The following is a 23,015-nucleotide window of genomic DNA, read 5'->3' as shown; positions in this document are numbered from 1 at the left end:
CTCCTCCCCCATCATGAGTGGACACGCCCCCTACTGCTGCCTGGCTCACTCTCTCTCCTCCCCCATCATGAGTGGACACGCCCCCTACTGCTGATTGGCGCTCTCTCTCTCTCTCTCCTCCCCCATCATGAGTGGACACGCCTCCTACTGCTGATTGGCTCACTCTCTCTCCTCCCCCATCATGAATGGACACGTCCCCTACTGCTGATTGGCTCACTCTCTCTCCACCCCATCATGAGTGGACACGCCTCCTACTGCTGATTGGCTCACTCTCTCTCCTCCCCCATCATGAATGGACATGTCCCCTACTGCTGATTGGCGCTCTCTCTCTCTCTCTCCTCCCCCATCATGAGTGGACACGCCTCCTACTGCTGATTGGCTCACTCTCTCTCCTCCCCCATCATGAATGGACACGTCCCCTACTGCTGATTGGCGCTCTCTCTCTCTCTCTCCTCCCCCATCATGAGTGGACACGCCTCCTACTGCTGATTGGCTCACTCTCTCTCCTCCCCCATCATGAATGGACACGTCCCCTACTGCTGATTGGCTCACTCTCTCTCCACCCCATCATGAGTGGACACGCCTCCTACTGCTGATTGGCTCACTCTCTCTCCTCCCCCATCATGAATGGACACGTCCCCTACTGCTGATTGGCTCACTCTCTCTCCACCCCCATCATGAGTGGTTTTGAACCATGGTTCAAAACTCCAGCGGTTTGTGGATCAGTCAGGAAGAGTGCTTCTCTCACCAGCTCTCTGACGGTGTCGAGCGGCATCTCCTGGATGGGTTCCCTCAGCAGACACAGTGTGGCGAGAGACGAGCCGAAGCAGCTGGGCAGGTACGAGCCCGTGATGGAGATGAAGTAGTCTTTCCCCCTCTCCAGGTGCAGGACCAGTATATCCTCGAGCTGCTGCTGGCCTGAGTTCAGCTCCGGGGCCGTAGAGCGGTTCACAAACACCTCCAGGTCGATGTCCACACTGCCACCTACACACACACACACCACAGTCACATCAGAGGAGACAACACACAAACACCTCCAGGTCGATGTCCACACTGCCACCTACACACACACCACAGTCACATCAGAGGAGACAACACACAAACACCTCCAGGTCGATGTCCACACTGCCACCTACACACACACACACCACAGTCACATCAGAGGAGACAACACACAAACACCTCCAGGTCGATGTCCACACTGCCACCTACACACACACACACCACAGTCACATCAGAGGAGACAGCATTTAGCACTGCATTGGGGAAGGTGAAAGCGGCTTATGATTTGATTGTAAAATGTAGAGTGCACAATAGGGCTAGTTAACCCTGGGTCATCCTGAACTCCTTGGTTATCTTCATGTTTCACCACTGCCCATAATCTACCCGGGGTTAACAATTGATCCTTGGCATTCATAAACTGCCATTTCACGCTGTACATTCCTAAACTTTGGGTTAACGAAAATCACTATATCTATGTTATATATATTTTTTTTAGTTGTGTACTTACATTATCCCGACTGTTTACAACAACTTTCAAACCAGGAGAAATTTGTAATTTAATTTTTAGACACGGCACGTTTATTTCCGTTTTGTCGCCGTCAATGGCGTCATATCCGCGTTGTCCCTGGTTTCCGCTCGTACTGCCATGGTAACCAGAGCTATGAACCAGAGCCCTCTGATAGTAACCAAGGCGACAGACGTGGACAATGTAGTTCGTAATGTCTATCTGCACGCTGTTGTTGTTTCGTTCAAACATTATGGAGCATGGCAAGCAGACTTTGGATAAAAAAGGAGAACTAAAAGGAGAATCAATATCAGCGCGGTGTTTTCGAGATGCCGAGAGCTCCCATAGACAGTATATAAACGAGAGCTCCACGTCCGAGACTTCGACCGCTCCTACATGTACTTTATTAAACAGGTGAGCACATTTACATAAAACTAATCAATGTTATATAGTTCAACAATGATAAAATGTTAGAATATGATCTGTATGTTATTCTAATGTTGATCTAGCTCACTGCTAGTCTCATACACACAAACTAACACATACATTTCAACACATTTAAATGCAGTTTAGTGTGATAGTGTAATGTTAGACCAAGTGAAACAGTGCTGCGTTACCGCACAAGTTTAATTTAAAAATAAATAATTAGGTATAATTTTAGGGCTTCGGTCATTTAGACCCGCAAGGGAAGGATGTGTTACAGGACACGAAGGAAGGATCAAGTATGTTCTGATTGGTTGTTTCAAGCAGCATTTTGATGCAAGAGAGGACAGAAAAATGACTTGGTGTTGAAACTTCTTGTGTCACACCTGCTTGTGTTAGGAAACTGAGTGAGTGAAATAACTGATGACATTAGCTAACACAAGAGGGTGTGAAACAGTGCTAGTCAATCTCAATAAAACAGTAACAGCTGCTGTTTCAGAATCGCTTCAGAGATATATTCACAGTGACAGTGGGTGAACATTATTCAGACACCTTCAACATTTCTCACACTATCACAGTTTATACTCGCTATAGTTTAGAAAATGGTAATAAAATATGACTGATTTATTATCAAATCGGTTGATATTTCACTGGTTTTGTCATTAGCATTAAAATATCTTGTGCATTATGTTTATCCAAGTGGAGCTGATGTCCACATTTCTCAATAACTGTTGTTTGTTTGTTGTTGTGAGACACACTTTATTAATCTGAGATGAGGAGTTGTGCTAAACCACACTGGCTACGTTTACATGCAACCAAATAACCCGTCAGTGATGGGATTGACGGCTCAGTCGGACTGAAAAGCGTTCATGTAAACACATTAATCATTGATTACTAATTCTGTTTACTCACTTTACAGGGGAAGTTCGTGTAAGACAAATCTGCGTGGATTTGGCGCAAATACTCGTGATTCATCCTGATATATTTAATACAGCGTATTGTGCAGAATCTGCTCATATCTGCTTACTTGAACACACAGCGAGCGCTTGAGCAATAGCGAAGACTAAAAAACATTCGTTTTACAGAAAACACATTGTTAGATTCCAACATCCTACATGTCCTTTGTACTTTGTCCATCTAAAACACATTTTTGGTGAAAAGGATGAGGATGAAAGAGGAAGGGTGCTGGATGACAGGATTCTGTTTGAATAAGAAATTAATCTGTGAAATCCTAAATTTAATATATGTATATATATATATATATATAAGCTGTGACGTAGTTAATCTGGTTTATTTCTTCTTTTTCTGGCTAGCAGAAGTTCTGAATGGTCGGTAACTTAACCCTCTGAGGTCGACAAACGCGCGGGCGCGTTTTGCTGGATTTTCTCCACATTGTAGCACTATAAACTTAAATTACTCCGTCATTTATGGTCATACAGAAAAAAGAAATATAAAAAAAGAATCTGTGATATTTCTCCTTTTGTATTTGTCCATTTACAATCAAATCAAAACATTGTGCTTTTGTAAAATAAAGAAAATAAACAGGGTGTGCGTTCTGCCTCTCCGTTGCGGTGAACTTTTTTTTCTTGAGCACGTCTAAAAACTGAAACAAAACTCAGCGAATACTTGTCACACATTTATGAGCCATATACCTTTCTAAACATTTAAGTGTGTACTTTTAAATGATCGGATTCAAAACGAAAACAAATATTCTCTGTTTAAGTAATTTGTATAAAACCAACAAGATGTCCAGCTTCTCAAACGCTTGCTCATTACAGTTAATTTGGCCACGCCCACTCGCGCAAAAGATATTCACATGCAAATCTCCACATGGAACGCGGACTCGCTCATTACCTCAACAACAAAACACTTCACTTCACTTTTCGTCGAGTTTGAAAGACGTGCCTGAGCTTACATTGGATTTAGGCTACCTCAGAAGAAGAAGAACGTGATTTGAAGACAAGAAAGATGTAAGGTAAGAAATTCTTACATATTAGTTTGTTATTGTTGCATAAATGTCACATTGCAGTTGAACTGTTGCTAGATATATGGGGAATATTATAATATTTAGACCCGTGTTTACTGTTACTGTGTTTGTGGATATCTGCTCAAACGTAGATATGTATATGGTAACCATAATGTTTTATATTTGAGCGCGATCGCGTTTGAATGTATCATATTTTGGATAGCGATCGCGTTTGAATGTACTGTATCATATTTTGGATGAAAGCAAAACGCACCAAACGGCTTCATGTTTTTATTATTATCTCATTTCATATCATCATAACGGATGGAAACATTTGAAGTAACATGATAATCAATATATTTTTCTCTAGCTTAGTTGTTACTGAAATCTTTTGGAAGATTTATACTGCTATAGGTTATTTATTGTTATTATTATTTTATCCGGCACTGCGCATATACCTTATGCCTACAAGGCACAACAAACCTGGTGTTCATTATATTATATATTGTTGGAAACATTTGTGTGCGTGTGTGTGTGTGTGTGTATTCTGTGAATTTTAAAAAGGAATTTTAAAAAGCAATTTTAACCAGAAAAATCTAATATTTATTTCCAAAATCGTGCAGCCCTTTCTCTTGTTATCAGTATGTTCACTTTTTTTTTTTCAGGGCCCAGATGCCACTGAGGACTTCAACATTCACATGAGTTTCTGTACATGAACATGGTAAAGTGAAAATCTTGGAAATGAAAGGTAAGTACAATGTTTTTAGGAATGGCACAAAGGTCTCTGTCTTTGAAGTGCTTTTTTGGCATTTGTTGTGTATCTTTGGATTATGTTGTGTTGTAAATAAATCCAAACAATTTAAAAGCCATTCTTTTTTAAATCTCCTCATTTACAGTATTGTGCAAGGTTGCTCAGAATGACAGGGGCTGATAGCTCCTAATAGGGCCGTTAGGGGAGGTTATTTGTCTTTCTCAGGTGTGAAAAGCTTACATATTAATGAGCTCCCGCATAAAGCTTTTTCACACAAAACACGTCGTACAATTTTTAAATCAATATATTGTCTTATCTGAATGAGCAGTCAGGGTGAACCACACTGGCTACGTTTACATGCAACCAAATAACCCGTTAGTGATGGGATTGACGGCTCAGTCGGACTGAAAAGCGTTCATGTAAACACATTAATCATTGATTACTAATTCTGTTTACTCACTTTACAGGGGAAGTTCGTGTAAGACAAATCTGCGTGGATTTGGCGCAAATACTCGTGATTCATCCTGATATATTTAATACAGCGTATTGTGCAGAATCTGCTCATATCTGCTTACTTGAACACACGGCGAGCGCTTGTTCATTTGCACTGAAGCAATAGCGAAGATTAAAAAACATTCATTTTACAGAAAACACATTGTTAGATTCCAACATCCTACATGTCCTTTGTACTTTGTCCATCTAAAACACATTTTTGGTGAAAATGATGAGGATGTAAGAGGAAGGGTGCTGGATGACAGGATTCTGTTTGAATAAGAAATTAATCTGTGAAATCCTAAATTTAATATATGTATATATATATATATAAGCTGTGACGTAGTTAATCTGGTTTATTTCTTCTTTTTCTGGCTAGCAGAAGTTCTGAATGGTCGGTAACTTAAAGGGATAGTTCACTTTGAAATTAAATTTTGGTATGTTTTAGCTTACCTCAAGGGCATCCAAGATGTAGGTGTCTTTTTTTCCGCAGTAGTTTCAATTTTGATATTTTTAGGTCAAACCGTTCTTGTCTGACAGTCATTTAATGCAGGTCTGTGGTCACTGTCTCAAAGAGCATGCACAGAGTCCAAATTAAAACAATTCCCCATCGTCCAAATTAAAACAATTCCCCATCGTCCCAATTAAACAATTCCCAAACAATTCCCAAACAATGTGTGATGTGTACGCAGACTGGTGCATAGATATATATACACTAGAATAGATGCCGCCTTGCCTACGGCAGTTCATTGGAATGAATGCCGTAGGCAAGGCGGCATCTATTCTAGTGTATATATATCTATGCACCAGTCTGCACACACGTCACACACCAGGATGCGCGCGCGCCCTCAGATCACTTGGGACGTGGCTGTGTACAAGAGTTAAAAACTATATAAATACTGTTCGTTTTCTCACACAAACCGCTCGTTTCGTGTCTTAGGCCATCAATGTGTACTTACGATGGGGAATTGTTTAATTTGGACGATGGGGAACTGTTTTAATTTGGACTTCTCTGTGCATGCTCTTTGAGACAGTGACCATAGACCTGCATTATAGGACTGTCAGACAAGAACGGTTTGACCTAAAAATATCAACATTGAAACTACTGCGGAAAAAAAGACACTTACATCTTGGATGCCCTTGAGGTAAGCTAAAACATAGCAACATTTAATTTCAAAGTGAACTATCCCTTTAAACATTTAGTAGCCAAACTGGCCGGTGTGTGAAAAGGTTCATTTCCAACCCTGACTGTGGTTTAGCGGTCTCACCCTGGGCCAGGAAGCCTTTACACGGGTTTGCTGTCAGCCAGGGCTTGCAGTAGAACGGCTCGTCCAGCTTCTGAATGAACTCGAACTGACACGGCACCTGGCCGTCGTTGTGCACGCGCACCGTCTGGGCCTGATGCTGCATGAACTTCACACGCTCGAAGTGGAACTGCACAAACACACCAAAACACACCACAATCAGGCATTCCTTTTCCATTCAGAGGATAAACACGTAAATACTGACTTGCGTTACAGCTAAAAAAAAAAAAAAAAAATTGTGAAATATTATTACAATTTAAAATAGCAGTTTTCTATGTGAATCTATAGTAAAGTGTCATTTATTCCTGAACTTTCAGCATCATTACTCCAGTCTTCAGTGTCACATGATCCTTCAGAAATCACTCTAATATGATGATTTGATGCTCAAGAAACATTTATTAGTATTATCAATGTTGAAAACTGCAGATTTTTGTGCAAATGGAATTGATTTTTTTTATTCTTTGATGAATAGAAAGTTCAAAAGATTATTATTATTTTTTATATATATATATATAATCTTTTGTAACATTATAAATGTCTTTACTGTCACTTCTGATTAATTTAATGTGATCTTTCTGAATAAAAGTATAACTTTCTTTCAAAAGAAAATAATCTTACTGACCCCAGACTTTTGAATGGAAGTGTAAATGTAAAATGTGTCAAAAATCAGTGACTGAATAATGAAACACTTCAGGTGATGGAGGACGGACACTGCTCACCTCTCTCTGAGACAGCGACACTGAAGGAATACAGTCATTCTCCTGTCTGTCGATGCGCCTCACGATCTCTTCGAACGTCCGTTTGTAGGACTCGTCGTTCACAAGCTTGATCTGTGCAGAGTCACGGACTGAGAGTTAGGGTTTGGGATCGAAAATCGATTCCACTTCAGAAATCAGATACTTATTATAAAATTAAAATTTCGATTCCTCTTATTGATTCCTTTGTGAGCATTTCAATATGACTTTAAACAATTCAAGCGTGAGACGACTTGCTGTTTTCTGTGTTCATGTGTATCAGTATACTGGATCTGTGCAGCTCTTAAAGTGACAGGAGCCTAATATTCCTGCCGTCTCTATAATAACACTAATATTCCCGCAGTCTCTATAATAACACTAATATTCCCGCCGTCTCTATAATAACACTAATATTCCTGCCGTCTCTATAATAACACTAATATTCCCGCCGTCTCTATAATAACACTAATATTCCCGCCGTCTCTATAATAACACTAATATTCCTGCCGTCTCTATAATAACACTAATATTCCTGCTATCGTCTCTATAATAACACTAATATTCCTGCCGTCTCTATAATAACACTAATATTCCTGCTGCCGTCTCTATAATAACACTAATATTCCTGCTGCCGTCTCTATAATAACACTAATATTCCTGCCGTCTCTATAATAACACTAATATTCCCGCCGTCTCTATAATAACACTAATATTCCTGCCGTCTCTATAATAACACTAATATTCCCGCCGTCTCTATAATAACACTAATATTCCCGCCGTCTCTATAATAACACTAATCAAACAACAGAAGACAGAGAAAATTCACTCGTTCTTCACTGAATAACTTTTGTGTAACTATATTTGTAATGTATATTTTATTTATAAAGAGCAGTGTTATTTTACATGTGATTGCAGTTTCTGTACCTGAATAACCGAAAATCTTAAAACACTGTTTATTTCAATCATATCTTTGTTCAGTTGTATCTATTTGTTGCGATTGCTAATTTTTTATTTGTTGTTTTTTAATTACTGAGTGTTTACTTGTCTTTAATAATGCGTGACATGTATATTAGTTAGGCTAGTCTATGGTATCTATGGTGTGGTATATGGTTCCTCTATGGTATTTTTAAACCACAGGCAAACGTTCCTTGTGTAAGTGTTCTCTAGCCTGTAGATTTTTGGTCATGATATTCAGCTACAATTAAATGTTTTGCAATAAGACTCAATATGAATGATATCTAAGTTTTTTTGTTTTTTTTTGCCTGATTGGAATTGAAATTAGTAATCGTTAAGATCGGAATTGTTCAAACTAAAGCGAGACCCAACCCTACTGAGAGCGAGTGTGTTCGGTCACGTCTGCTGTTCTCACCCCTATCTCTAGCAGAGAGCTGACGGGTTTGTGGTCACTGGTCTTCAGGGTCATGTGACTCTGGTAATTAAGCTGTTTTATGTCCTTCCCCCTCCACAGGATGCGGTCACACCACGCAGGAACTCGACACTTCTCACTGCAAACAAACAAACACACAAATAGAGTGTTTTTAACACTGATAATAATCATATATGTTTCTTGATCATCAAATCATCATATTAGAGTGATTTCTGAAGGATCATGTGACGCTGAAGACTGGAGTAATGATGCTGAAATTCAGCTTTGATCTCAGGAATAAATAATGGGGCTAAACCACATCAAGAACTAGCCTGGGTTTCCCCATACTGCCTTGAGCAGCGCGATTTTATTCACGCTGCAAGGTAGTCTGGCTACCATGGGCTAATTTTTCCCCTGAAATAGGGAACCAATCACAGAACGGGGAGGGAGCAGGAAGACGATGACGAAGTATATGCGACACACCGAAGCAGTTTGTTTATCTATGGATCCAACATGACAGACGTAAAAATATATGCATATTTAGTTTAGCAAGCAAACACATCTACAAAAATATGCCTGTATTTCAAGTTGATAAAATAATTTAAAATCCACATCAGTTTATTTGTGCCGACGCGCCACGCCCTCCCAGGATCTATAACGTTAACCTAGGCTACTTCCACTTTTAAAAATTCATCATAACCGCGCGCGCGTTCTGCTTGCAGTCGTCGAGATAGATGCTGAGGAGTTGAAGAAAAGAATAGCTAGTGGAGATTGTAAAGTTGTCGACAATACGTCATCAAAAATCAAGTCTAGTGTGTGGGAGAAATTTGGAGTTATCTGAAGAAAATATTGTAAAAAGCTTTGCTGCAAACATTTTCGTGTTGGATAGCCGCAAATGTGGAACTTCATCCCTGAGGAAGCACGCAGATAACTGGTAACAAAGCCGTTCTATCGAACGGTATTTTTCATATTTAACACTGTTAGTATGTGTGGTGTGCAGGGCGTGTTTGAACCCAAAATTGTCATATGTAGGCTAGACGAAATTGCGTGGCATAGTGTTGTAGCCGCGTCTGTTCGATTTGTGTGGTAACGTTAGCCATGTTCTTCATGTACCGGCCTTTTGACAGCTTCGGCTGAAGTTGTCCTTGTGTTAATTGTCGTGTAATAACTTCTGTATGACCTGGCAATAAACATTTTTGTAAGTGTGTCTATAATGTGATAGTCTAAACTGATTTTATTTCGGGTGCGAGTCGGGTGTCGGTTCTATTTTAAGCGGGTCGGTGCAGATTTTTATTAGTGCTGCTGTTGGAAAACGGGTCGGGTGCGGATTTACAAAATCGGACCCGTGCAGGACTCTCTGGTGTACACATAAATCTCTGACCCATCGTCGTCGTCTTCGTTGAATATCTGTCGCTCTACATACGTCATCTGGTATAATTTGAAACGATTGGCTATGAGCTACGTACAGGCGCATTTGATAGACATTTGTAGCGCCCAATAAACGGCTCTGGGCATTCGTAAACCACGCCTCAAATACGAGAAAATGAACATGTAGTTTCCAGACCACGTCTCAAAGAGAAAGTGGTCTGACGTTAACCAGGCTAATCAAGAACGTGAATATCACACAACTTCTGAACTCTAGGCGATGCTTTCTTCAAACGTTTTGGGATCTTCAGGATATGATGTTGATGAAATTTTGTGCCGATGCGTCAAAGCATTAACATTTTTTTGCAATTTACGACAAATTTCAAAACGGCAGACATGTGACACTTCCGATCCGATCCATGACCAAACATTCTGACAAACATTTCAAAAGTTGTGAGAAACTGAGCCATTTTTCAGATCTCATGACCTGTAGGTGGCGCCGTTTCCAAATTTGGCACGCACCCTCAGATCATGGTGTTGATGAAGTGTACCAAGTTTTGTTTCGACAGATAAAACTATTGCAGAGATATAGCATCTAATGTAATTCAGAGTCAATATTAGGTTCACATCACTGTAAATTTTTAACAAAAAGGAATATCAAAATTCTGTTCAGTCATTTCTGCGAGGCTTGGTCCAATGATCATCTGAGAGTTTGTTTCAGCACGAGGAGAGTAATCGGCTGTACTAAGAAATGAGTTTCAAGGACAAAAGGTTCAAAAGTTATGACAAAAAGAAAAGTGAATATTTGAACTGGTGGTGGCGCTATAGAGTTGGTCCTAGAAACCCCAACGTTGGTCAGATTACTATTCAGGGCCACCTCTATAAGTGTGCCAAATTTCACCATTTTCTTATGTATGGTTTATAGAGCTGTCATTCACTATCAACTGGGAATAATAATAACAATAAAGGAAACCAGCAATAAAAAAAACATTGCTATGATGAAGTAATCAGACCAGAAATAATACTGTTTTACAAACACTTGCCATTTCCTACTTGTATAGCATTGTATTATGTTCTAAATGTATTTATTTATTTATTTGCTTTAGACTGTAGGACAGCATAATATTGGAAAAACCTGACATTTCAATATTTTGCTTTTCAGTGATATATATTGCAAAAACTGCCACTGTTTTTGACCCATTTAATATGACTATGAAGTAATAATAATTGTTTATTTGTTTGTGATTATAAAAAAATAAGAATAAAAAAATAAGGAAAATATTGTAATAAGGTACAACTTTTAAATTACAATACTAATATATTTGTCTGCATTCATTTATTTTGAAACATTACTGAAATCAAAATGAAATATTCTTGTATTTTTAGGAAACCTTGAATCCGAATCACTTCCTCGTGCAGCATCTCTTCTCTGATGACGAGGGCTCCCTACATGTGTTCTTGTTCCAGAAGAGTTTCACTGGGATATATGGCACAGTAGGGGAGAAAACACCAGTGCAACTTCCGTTTAATGCAGACTTTAACCATCAAGCTTTTATTCTGACAGTATCCTGGCAAATGTATTCTCTGCATTTTTCAAAGTGAAGCTCATGATAGGAAACACTCATGTGTTAGTGTCTCAGATTGGCTTGGTTCACAGTGAATAAACCGAGCGTGTGTAAACCTGTGCCATGCTTAACCGTAACACAAGCAGTGCATATATTTATATAATTAAACTGCATTTGAATATCGTGCAGCCCTAGTCCACTTGTAATGTTGGTAAATGTTTCTTGCATGTGAAAAGGACGTGATTTTAGCACACTGCTATGTGTTCGTCTATTGTATATTGTGGAGAATATTAGCTCTTTTATTGAAAGTGTGACAGGAGAAATGATGGTGCTCTCTGACCTTGTGTCCCACTGATCTGAGCCAGTGTCATATTTGTATGTGGGTTGGAAATCAATCTCTCCTTCCGTGAATCCCACAAACACAGCCTCCTCATCCATCTGCCGCTTCAGCTGAAACACACACACACACAGTCATTCATATTTCCATATAACTCAACAATATCCAGAGAAACCGCAGCTGTGTCGAGTGTTACCTGGTCATGATTACACAGGATCTCAAACTCCTTTTTAGCTATTAACTCCTTCACATGATCGACTTCAAGGTCACTTAATCGATAGTTTAGATCTCCCAGCCATAACACAACACTGGAAAAGAAGAGAACATTGACCATAAAAGACTTAACCAGGGAAAACCTGACAATTGTCTCTAATTAAAGGGGTGGTTGATTATGATTTCACTTTATTTAACTTTAGTTAGTGTGTAATGTTGCTGTTTGAGCATAAACAACATCTGCAAAGTTACAACGCTCAAAGTTCAAAGCAAAGGGAGATATTTTCTCTTACAGAAATCGCTGTTTAAGGACTACAACAAACGGCTGATAGAGACTACAATGTGCTTATTCATGAGTTAGTGACATCACTAACCCTAAAATTTGCATACACCCCGCCCCCGGGAACGCGATTTATAGATTATCATGACAGAATATGCTAATTGAAGATCGTTAACTCCACATCAGCTACATAAATTTATCAACTAACCATTCAGAAAAGTCCTGTTGCTTCTACATGTTGTCACTTCTTCTTGAGTCTCTCCATCTTTGTCTGACTCCGGTTTGAACATAAAAGGCTACGTTTTTTACATTTTCAGTGCGTACACACACAAACTGTTGAAGCTCCGACCTCTGTGCCGGGAGCAGCAGCTCATTTGCATTTAAAGGGACACACACAAAAACGGCGTGTTTTTGCTCACCCTCAAAAAGTGACAATTTTAACATGCTATAAAAATATCTGTGGGGTATTTTGAGCTGAAACTTCACACACACACTCTGGGGACATCAGAGACTTATTTTACATCTTGTGAAAAGGGCATTAGAAGACCCCGTTAAACCAGATATGCTGCATGTTGGCCAGCTATCGTGTAGGTTCATACTTGTGCTTCATGATGGTGAGGGGGGGCAGTGAGGGGTCCTCCTGCCGGAACTGAATCCTGCGGCAAATGTCCTTAAAGTCCTGATTGCGTCGTTCAAACTCGTCGGTGTGCGCGGCGAGGTGGGAGTTCACCACACAGATGTCCGAGTTGTGAAACTGGAAGCGAATGGCTACTGCCCCTTTATTACCCTAAAGGAGAAGGAAGGTTATTTGAATGTTATAGGCTTATGCTCACATTATTTTTGCTTCTAATTTAGGAGAAGAGTTGGAGTCCATTTTGTAGTGATGGTAATGTTAATATGCCAATATATAACATGCAGAACTAGGCATGAGAAAATGGAGCTCATCAAGGTTACACTTTATTTTAAGGTGAGGTTGTTTGGTTGTCTACATTCAGCACTCCTCGTAACACACTCACCATGCGCTCCACGTAACACACTCACCATGCGCTCCTCGTAACACACTCACCATGCGCTCCTCGTAACACACTCACCATGCGCTCCTCGTAACACACTCACCATGCGCTCCTCGTAACACACTCACCATGCGCTCCTCGTAACACACTCACCATGCGCTCCTCGTAACACACTCACCATGCGCTCCTCGTAACACACTCACCATGCGCCCCATGACGCCTGTGCCGACGGTCTCGGCCTCCATCTCAGAGATGTGCGCCGCGTGCTCCGCTTTCACATAGAACAACAGCATGATTCCCACCAGCCGCACCAGCTTCACCTGAACAACACACAGCGATACGCTTACAAGGACAATAAAGGGGTGAAACATTTAACCCTCTGTGCTCTTCGTCATTTTACATTTTTTTGTATTATTAACTTCATCGGCATGGTACTAAACTTAGTAAAGGCTTTGCTATGCGAACACAAAAACAAAAATCATGGACATGATTCGAAAAGGTTAAACGGTCCTGAAAAAAAGAGTCACACTTGTTCTAATCGTGGTCAAAAATGGAAATGAATGGAAGACGAATTTCATCTAGTGGAAGCGTTTGGTACTGCAGCCAAACACAATTGTACTGAAAGCTCAATTTTTGAGATGTCAAGCTCAAATTTGGGACACAATTAGTTTAGATTCGTGGCTTTGACTTTCTTGCAGTTTTAGAAATAAAAGATGTTTTTGAAAATATATATTTCATATAAAAATTGAAAATAGTATTTGTGTGCATTTTTCATAACAACAAACTTAAAATTCTGTAACTTTTGTAAAGTTTTTTTTTCTTTTTTTTTTTTACTTCAGCAATAATCTGCCAAGTGTCGTCTTTAAAAAGAGATCAAACTTAAGTCTGTTGCTCTAAAGCATTCAAGATTTACCACAGACTAGTTAGAAGTTTGTAATAAATTGAAAGCCATCCATATCAGCAGCATATTCTAATAAATAGGGCTTCCCCGACTTAAGATTTTTCTTAAATCTAAAATCGACTTAAGATGTATGCCAGCAGCCATTTCACCCTGTAGCCCAAGACTGGTCCCCCACTGAAGCTAAGCAGGGCTGAGCCTGGTCAGTACCTGGATGGGAGACTCCTGGGAAAACCAGGTTGCTGCTGGAAAGGGTGTTAGTGAGGCCAGTAGGGGGTGCTCACCCTGTGGTCTGTGCGGGTCCTAACGCCCCAGTGTAGTGACAGGGACACTATACTGTCAAAGAGCACCGTCCTCCGGATGAGACGATAAACCGAGGTCCTGAATCCCAGGGGTGTAACCCCGGTGTCCTGGCCAAATTTGCCCCTTGGGCTCTGTCCATTATTATTATTTTCTATTCGACTAGTAGTCGTTCATTTAAGCCATTAGTCGACTAGTCAGACGATTATGATATTCATTTATTTACTTAAATATATACTTAAGGTTGGGGAGAGGCATCGGAAAATGGTTTGAGTTTCAGAGCTGAGAAAGGATATTATATGAAACACTGCTCTACATTACAGAGAAATAAACTGTAATAATGAGCGTAATAATTTAAAATATATATTAAACGTGCAAGTGCAAGAGTGCATAAAGCTTTTCTCAGCAAAAGTAATGATTATGAATGTGAAAAGCAGCCTGTACATTTAAACAATTTAAAGTCCCCCTGTGGTGAAATATAAGCCTTTAGTGTTGTTTATATGTCTATGTGGTGTTTTTAATGTGCTTTAAGACAAACCATGTGTAAATTCATAAGTATTTCCTCCTTAAAACTGCAGTGAACCAAAGACAGTCTCAAAAACACGCTTTGAAATCGCTGGTGTTTCTGACGTCACAAACTACCTTGTAACCAATCAGATCAACGTGTGATCGTCAACCAGTGGATCTCTGAATGAGTGAGTGAGTGGAGGCGGGGCTCATTTGCATATTCATAGAACCGCATATACTAAATGAGGAAAGGGTGTCGAGTTACTAGCCTGGTCCTACCAGACTCTCCTACATTTCATTTGTACAGAGAGTCTGGCCTCTCCCCATTGACAAGCGCTAACGTCCTTGAAGGCGGGAACTCTGTTGAAGTTTAAAACTATTGGATCCGCCATAAACCAATCACTAACGTTTGGTCGTGACGTATGTCTACAACTCAAACTAGCGCACAACCTCAACCTCAACGTCATCAGTCACTCCCTCTGTTCGCTGATTGGACCGGTAAAGACCGGAGAAAACCCAAGAATATCTGCAAACCCACTGAAGGAAATGAAAATTGAGCGGAAGTACGCAGGAGGGCGGAGCCAGGCTATCGAGTTACATTCAAGATATTTTAAGGCATGAAGACATTGTTTTCAAGGAGAAAAACATTTAAATATGTAATTTTGGTGATCAAAGATGAGTTTTATAGTTTCGTCGCCTAAGCCTCTTCTCGTTTAGTTGACGATTAGAGTGTTATTATCCTAATAAACCAGTGCTTCTGTGTTAGATCTGAACATTAGCTCATGTGTGCGAGGGCAGAGGAGGTCCTTACTAAAGCATACTTGGCATCTGGATGGAGGCTCTTGTTGACGGCTTGCAGCCACTCGGGCTCTTTAGGAGTGTCATTGAAGAGAAACGCCTCCTTACTGAGATCCAGCTCCTGGAAACTACAGCAGGGAATCACACTCACGTCTTCATCACTGTGTACGTTAGCATAAATGTGACCCTGGACCACAAAACCAGTCACATGGGTGCAATTGAGATTTATACATCATCTGAAAGCTGAATAAATAAGCTTTTTTTTTCTTTTTTTTTTTAAATAAGATACAACTATTTGAAGATCTGGAATCTGAGGATGCAAAAAATTTGACACATTGAGAAAATCTCCTTTAAAGTTGTTCATTTATGTTGGCGATTGTGATGCATTCACTCACACAAATACATGTTTTATATATTTACGGTAGGAAATTTACAAAATATCTTCATGTAACATGATCTTTACTTAATATCCTAATGATTTTTGGCCTAAAAGAAAAATCAATAGTTTTGACCCATACAATGTATTGCCACAAATATACCCGTGCGACTCGAGACTGGTTTTGTGGTCCAGGGTCATAAATATACTAGTGCGGATCCTCACCCCACGAGGTAGAAGTCAGGAGGGGTGGCGGTGGACACCAGCCATGGACGGAGACTTTCCTTCGGATTCTGGCCGTTCACATTGTACGTTCCCAAGAAGAAGCTGTCGGCACACAATGAGAACAGAGCCGGTGATTCAAAAGATCCCACAACACGAGCCAAAGAGAGAAGCTGCCGGTTAAATTAGGAAACATCTCACGCATTCTGAAAGCTCACGATGAGCCGGAGAGAACGACTGCCAGAGTCACAACAAAACAGGCATAATTAAGCCATTCTGACTCTGGGTAAGAAAAAACCTTGAAACAAGAGCTTTGAGCGCCTATACTTATGATTTATGAATACTCTTCATGTGTTTGAGGCTGTAGGACAGGGTTTCGCTCAACAGGGGGCGACGTTGAGTCACGGCTGCATTTCTAAGGGAAACAGAGTACACTAAATAGAAAAAGGTACGAGTAACAAACAAACCTGTTTAATTGAAAATTCTGGTTATAGTTATTGTTTCAAAGTGTTATTTATAACTAATAGGTTTCAGGGATGATCTTTGAGTTCGTTTTCTAAATAAAGGCGACTAAAGGTACAGTGAAATCAGTCTTAAATAGTGTAGATTCATAAATATTCATGAGTTTTCCAGTCTTTTCTGATTACTGTTTACATAATAATTTGTGATTTTATAAGTGATATTATTATTATTGTACATAATAATAAATTACTTTCCTCACAAAAAGGTATTTTTAGTCAATAGAATATTTGGAGCAAAGAAATTTTGTTTTTATTATTAATTTGAATGATTTTTATTTATTTATTTGTTTTGTGGGAGGGAAACGAAACACTAAAACACACTTTTTTAACAGGGAATAACTGTTATAGCTAATGTTTACTAATATTTCACAGTAATGTCAAGAATATAACATTTATGCATTCAGAGTCAGTGTTTCTGAACTCCTGAAACGCCTCCATTGTAGTCTTGAGTTTCTTCCGGGAACGAACACGTCACAATATTCCTCATTTAAATAATTAATGCGCAGAATAAAGGGGCGGGGCCTGGTTGAGTTAGTTAGTAGTGTGTTAAACTGGTGGTTATGGGAAGGGGCGGGACATTTCCCAAACACACTCAAAGCACTCGACCAATCACAACACACTGCTCCAGCCGACCAATCAGAGCACAGTGTGCTTTTCAGAAGGAGGGGCTTCATAGAGACAGGAAGTAAACAGAGCGTTACTGACAGACTGGGAAGAGAGGAGCCGCAACAATGGAGAAAATGAGGAAAATAATCAACATTCAAGCAGGAAAACCTGTTCTAGTAGAGCCTGAAACAACACCAAGACTCTGTGAAGCGCATAATCGGTCCTCTTTGACCTCGAGCATGAGCACTGGCCCTGATCCACACCTGTAGTTCTGGATGTATGTGTAGGCGTCCTCGTTCTTCAGGAGCTCACACTTGATGAGGTTATCCCGCAGGCCGAACTGGGGCATCCCGAGCATCTGGTCTTTATTTGACAAGATGTGCTGGGAGTTTCGGATCAGGTCATCTCTCCCCTCGCCCTTCCCTCTCTCCTCACTGAAACAAACCCAGATGAAATGATTTATGACAGAAATATTTGACTTTTATTCAAGATGTGTAACATCTGAGACAGGCACAGAAGCCGGCTGGGAAGCGGATCCACGTGCAGGTCAGATTATTAAAGTGTGAACACACAGTAACTGGTGAAAACACAGAACAGGAGGAAACACACTAAACTAGGGAATGTCCATTCAACGACTGACAGAGAACAAAGGGCGATATATACGCAGACAGACGAGCTTAACAAGATAACAAGGGGGCGTGGCTAATGAGAAACACCTGGGAGACTAATCAACATTAATGTACTGCAAAACAAGGAGCAAGACAACTCAAGAGTCCAGGAACACACAACACAGGTCAGAATCATAACAGGATGCTTTAAAATGATCAGTAAAGACATTTAGAATGTTACACAAGTTTCTATTTCACATTAACGCTGTTCTTTTGAACTTTCGATTCATCAAATAATCCTGAAAAATAAAAATATGAAGCAGCACGCCTGTTTTCAACGCGGATAATAATCATAAATGTTTCTTGAGCATCAACTCATCATATTATGCTGATTTCTGAAGGATCATGTGACACTGAAGACTGGAGTAATGAAGCTTTGATCACAGGAATAAACTACACTTTACTATATATTCCCATAGAGAACAGCTGATTTACATACTAATAATATCTGACTGTTTTACTGTATTTTGCTCACATACATGTAGCTCAAAAAACACTGAGTTAGGTAGTGTAAATATGATGAAACAACTAATGATATCTTACATCAGGACTCTTACAGTAAATAAACAGTATTAAAGTATTGTTTTGAGGTTAAAACGTGACTTCACACTCTTAACTAACAGATTATTAACCTCACCTTGAAAATCAAACCATAACGGTTTTGTAGAGCTTTTAGAAATGAGGAAAACTGGGGACTGAACATTTAAAATGCTCCTTAAAGAGAATAAAGCAAACTTTAACTGTCCTTCCTTCCTGAAGGGTTGCTCTCATCATGATTTCTCTTCTACACTGTATGACTTCATGCATCTTGTTTTTGGTGACTGTAGATTAGTCTGCAGATTACTGTCATAAACACACTGCGTTAAATAAAAAAACATGTTTTGGAAACACGAAAATATGCCAAGCGGAGATTTCCTCGAGATCAATCGGACGGCCGCATTAAACCACGACGAGATGTTGAATAAGCCCGGCTTTAAATCAAGAACAGCCAGGAAAAGTCATGTTATAACTATACGATCATGTTTAAGCTGTTATAACTGCAGATTTATGAACTAATGTAAACACTAAGAGTGTGAAACGTACCTCTCACACACACCGTCCTCTTTCTTCTGTCCGACGCCGTCGGCTTTCCCTGCAAACGTGGAGACAGAAGATTAGCTCAGATTAGTCCACAGCGTCACACACACACACAAGTCCTTCATTAATACACACTCGCTCAAATCTGAAGCCGTGACCCACAATAAACCAGTCTACAGCTCCAGGGTTCGTACAGATGCTGTGAAGTGAAATTCCAGGACTTTTCCAGCACTTTTCTGGTTTTCAAGGACTACAATCAGAGATCTCACTTATCAAACAATATCTTCATTATGTTTCAAATTCTAAAAAGTTCAAAGCTGTATGAAATACTTGAATTATCAGAGCCATTTGAAATGGGTCTATCTCAGTATCAGACGGGCGAGAAAAGATTGTTTTAAAATTAAACTCTACTTTCTAATATAGCCTATTGTCTTTCAATAATGCAAGCACTTTTCAAGTGGCTTTTCAGAAACATAAGGGTTTTCCAAGACTTGCATTTCCAAAAGTCAAATTCAAGCACTTTAATCACCTTGTATGAACCCTGCAGCTGTATTTGCAAGCGCTTAAAACAGTTTCGGTAACAATTTATTTTACAGTGTCATTGTTACACATGTTGCATGTAGTTACTGTAGTAATAGCTATAAATTATGCATAATTACATGCAATTAACCCTCAACCAAACACCCATCCCAACCCTAACCCAATAGTAAGCACATGTAGTTCACTAATATTACTCAGTGCTTAAATGTATAATTACACTGTAACAAGGACACCTTAAAATAAAGTGTAGCCTAAGTTTCTTACAGCAATCTGTGGGAGAGATCAGGTCAGAGTCCGACTGTGATGACATCATGAACCCTGCGATGATGTCATAGAGAGGAATGTGGGCGGGGCCAAAACAAACGCCCGTTTTCTCACGCTTTCACACACTCAGGAAATGTCAAAGCAATGGCTTGAGCTAAAACTGCTTTAACACAGTAAAGTTCGGTCGGCTCATTTAGACTTACCAGACGATTTTAGTTTAGTTAAACCTTAAAGCCTCACGTGCTCATGTTGAGTTTGATCACACCGATTCAGATTCGACGCATGGATATTATGCAGTCATTTCTGAACGAAAAGTCAATTTTTGTGACCTTGGAATGGAGATACTTATTTCTAAAATCATCAGTCCACGACTCCACGTGATAAACAATCATGCATTACAATTAGCTTTAAGTTATTATATCCAGTAGTGTCTGAGACACTTTTTATTTAATCTTTACGTTATAAATGTATCATATCTCATCATGATAAGTATATTGTACAGTGTATATATATATATATATAAAGTGTAGGCCTATGTGTAGAATTATTTTGAATTGTCAGAACAATTTACAAAGAGCAAAATGGAGAGAAGAAAGTCTGCCTGCCGTACGAAGGAGTTTAAATGCGTAGATTATGACCTATAGAAACAGAATCTGAAGCAAAATCTGATTTTTATTTCCCAGACTTTCTATGTGGGTCCCAGACTTTTAAATATTTATTTTAGATTATGTAATTAGCTTTTCATACATTTTAATTTCTTCTGATGTAATATAAATAGTCCTTTGGTTTTACAAATGAATTTTAAAAGAGCAAATATTCCATATAATCTCCATTTAAGGTATCTATAAATGATATTAAACTGATTTTTATAGAGAAAATGTTACGCAGCAGGTCCCTAAGGTCAAATACACCATAATAACACATTAGTATACCAACAATAACACATAAATAAACAATGTGCAAATGGAGAAAAGGAAATAAAGATACAAGCAAACACACACACACGGTTTATAAAGCTGACTGTGAGATTGTCAGGTGTACATTCATACAGAACACAAGCTCAGATCAGAGGATCACTCTTTATACTTCTACATCAAAGGTCTAGGTCTGTGTATCACACTAAACACACACACACACACACACACACACACACACTTCACTGTGAAAACCAGAAGAACTGAGTTATTTAAAAGCGGATGACCAGAAGAGACGCGCGCTCGTTGTTTCCTACACATGTAACGTTAGCTGTGTATGTTTAGTTTGTTTAAACTGATATTTAACCGAGAGCACTTTTCTTACCATTTAGTGGAGTCGCATTAGACATCTCCCTGTTCTCGCATTCTGACTGTACTCACACACTGAACACACACACACACGGAGCTTTTGGCAGGGAGTCCTACTACGCCGAAGGATTGGCTCATGAATATTAATTACGCCATGGTGACGTCGCCTCCTAACCTTTCTGTAGCGTCCAATCACGAGGCTTCGCCCTTTAACCAACGTCAGCTTTGCAGCCAATCAAATTGAGCCATTGATTTAACTATCACATTTTTCACTTATTATTCATGAGCAGAGGCTTCCCAGTGGGATTCGGGATTCGTCATGACGCCTCAGGTTGGTTTGCAGACTCGCGCGGTCGAACACGGATCACTCGATTGAGAGTCAGACTCAACTAGCCGATAGTGTTTATCAGTGTTGCACTGCAGCAGAGATCGGATTTGGTGTCTTTTTGGACAACAAAAATATTACATTTTTGTGTAATAAATGTAGCCAAGTTTTACCTACACAAATGTAGATTTATTAAAGTTTCTCCATGTGTTGCAGCATTTAAAAAATATTTAAAAAATTCATTTCAATCCTTAAAACAATTAAAAAGAAGGGGTGCCTTAAAACTCTCTAAATTACTGGCAATATATATGGTATATGGATTGCAATATATACCCGGAGTGTAATTTATTTTGTTATAATTTGCTTTTATATATATAAATATATACATAAACATTTTTCTTTTTATGTTATTGTGTTGTTTACGATATGCTGCTTGGTTTTATTGTTAATGTGTTTAACAATGATGATATGTTAATTCCTGTTTGTGAATAATAATAATAATAATAAATAAACAAGTAATAAAAACTCAGTGAGTGTTTTAGCGCAATTTTCTGACGTCATGGGATCACAACACTAAGAGATAGTAAATCTTTTCCTGGGTTTTTTTTTTTTTTTTTTTTTTTTTGTGCGTTCCCGAGATTAGACCTTCCTTAACATAATGCCGAAAACCCGAAGTCTCTAGGTGGTCTGGTTGAGGAGTAGATGGTGCGCACAGACAGAACAGAAATCATGAGTTAACAATCGCAATTTTGTCCGGTGGAAAATTGCGCTAAAAACCCTTCAGCAGCGATCGCATCCGCTTTACAAGCCCAGGAGACATTTAATGCACAGAAGAAGAAAACACTTACACGCTGTCCTTGTTACAGTGTAATTGTACATTTAAAGGTGGTATCAGCGATTTCAGGCCCAAACATAAATGTTCACATTCATCTAATCTTACCTAACGATCCGCTAGCTGCCCGTCCCATAAGCATGCCGTCATAGGCAGCCGTGCACGAGCGCAAAACCTCACAACACCCTCCCCCTGTCGGTGATTGGTTGGAACACTATTTATTTTGGTTTTGAGTGTTTGGCTAAACCGGGTGAAAACAACTGTTTTTGTGTGCAGATCTCAGAGCCTAGGCTGCCTACAGAGACGTGGTTTTATGACGGCATGCTTATGGGACGGGCAGCTAGCGGATCGTTAGGTAAGATTAGATGAATGTGAACATTTATGTTTGGGCCTGAAATCGCTGATACCACCTTTAAGTACTGAGTAATATTAATTAACTAATGTAGGCCTACTTACTATAAGGATAGGATTAAGATTGGGTG

The 23,015-nt window shown here is 39.5% G+C and overlaps 1 protein-coding gene across 5 annotated transcripts in view; it reads right to left on the bottom strand.

The window, feature by feature from the left end:
- inpp5b (inositol polyphosphate-5-phosphatase B) overlaps nt 1–23,015 on the bottom strand; it is a 43,936-nt gene that overhangs the window by 10,667 nt on the left and 10,254 nt on the right. For 4 of the 5 annotated variants that reach the window (XM_079895084.1, XM_079895086.1, XM_079895082.1 and 1 more), the window contains 12 exons: nt 19,296–19,344; nt 17,808–17,978; nt 16,421–16,522; nt 15,833–15,947; nt 13,520–13,636; nt 12,903–13,090; nt 12,007–12,118; nt 11,814–11,923; nt 8,547–8,682; nt 7,163–7,273; nt 6,408–6,573; nt 749–984 (listed from right to left, as the gene is read on the bottom strand). In XM_079895084.1, coding sequence (XP_079751210.1) covers nt 749–984; nt 6,408–6,573; nt 7,163–7,273; nt 8,547–8,682; nt 11,814–11,923; nt 12,007–12,118; nt 12,903–13,090; nt 13,520–13,636; nt 15,833–15,947; nt 16,421–16,522; nt 17,808–17,978; nt 19,296–19,344 — 1,613 coding nt within the window. Of the gene's footprint in view, nt 1–748; nt 985–6,407; nt 6,574–7,162; nt 7,274–8,546; nt 8,683–11,813; nt 11,924–12,006; nt 12,119–12,902; nt 13,091–13,519; nt 13,637–15,832; nt 15,948–16,420; nt 16,523–17,807; nt 17,979–19,295; nt 19,345–21,392; nt 21,508–23,015 lie in introns of those variants that run through there. The other variant, XM_079895083.1, reaches the window with a different exon arrangement.

This window comes from Squalius cephalus (assembly GCF_949319135.1).
Source record: "Squalius cephalus genome assembly, chromosome: 15".
Taxonomy (NCBI): Eukaryota; Metazoa; Chordata; class Actinopteri; order Cypriniformes; family Leuciscidae; genus Squalius; species Squalius cephalus.
This window is presented reverse-complemented; position numbering and strand designations above follow the sequence as displayed.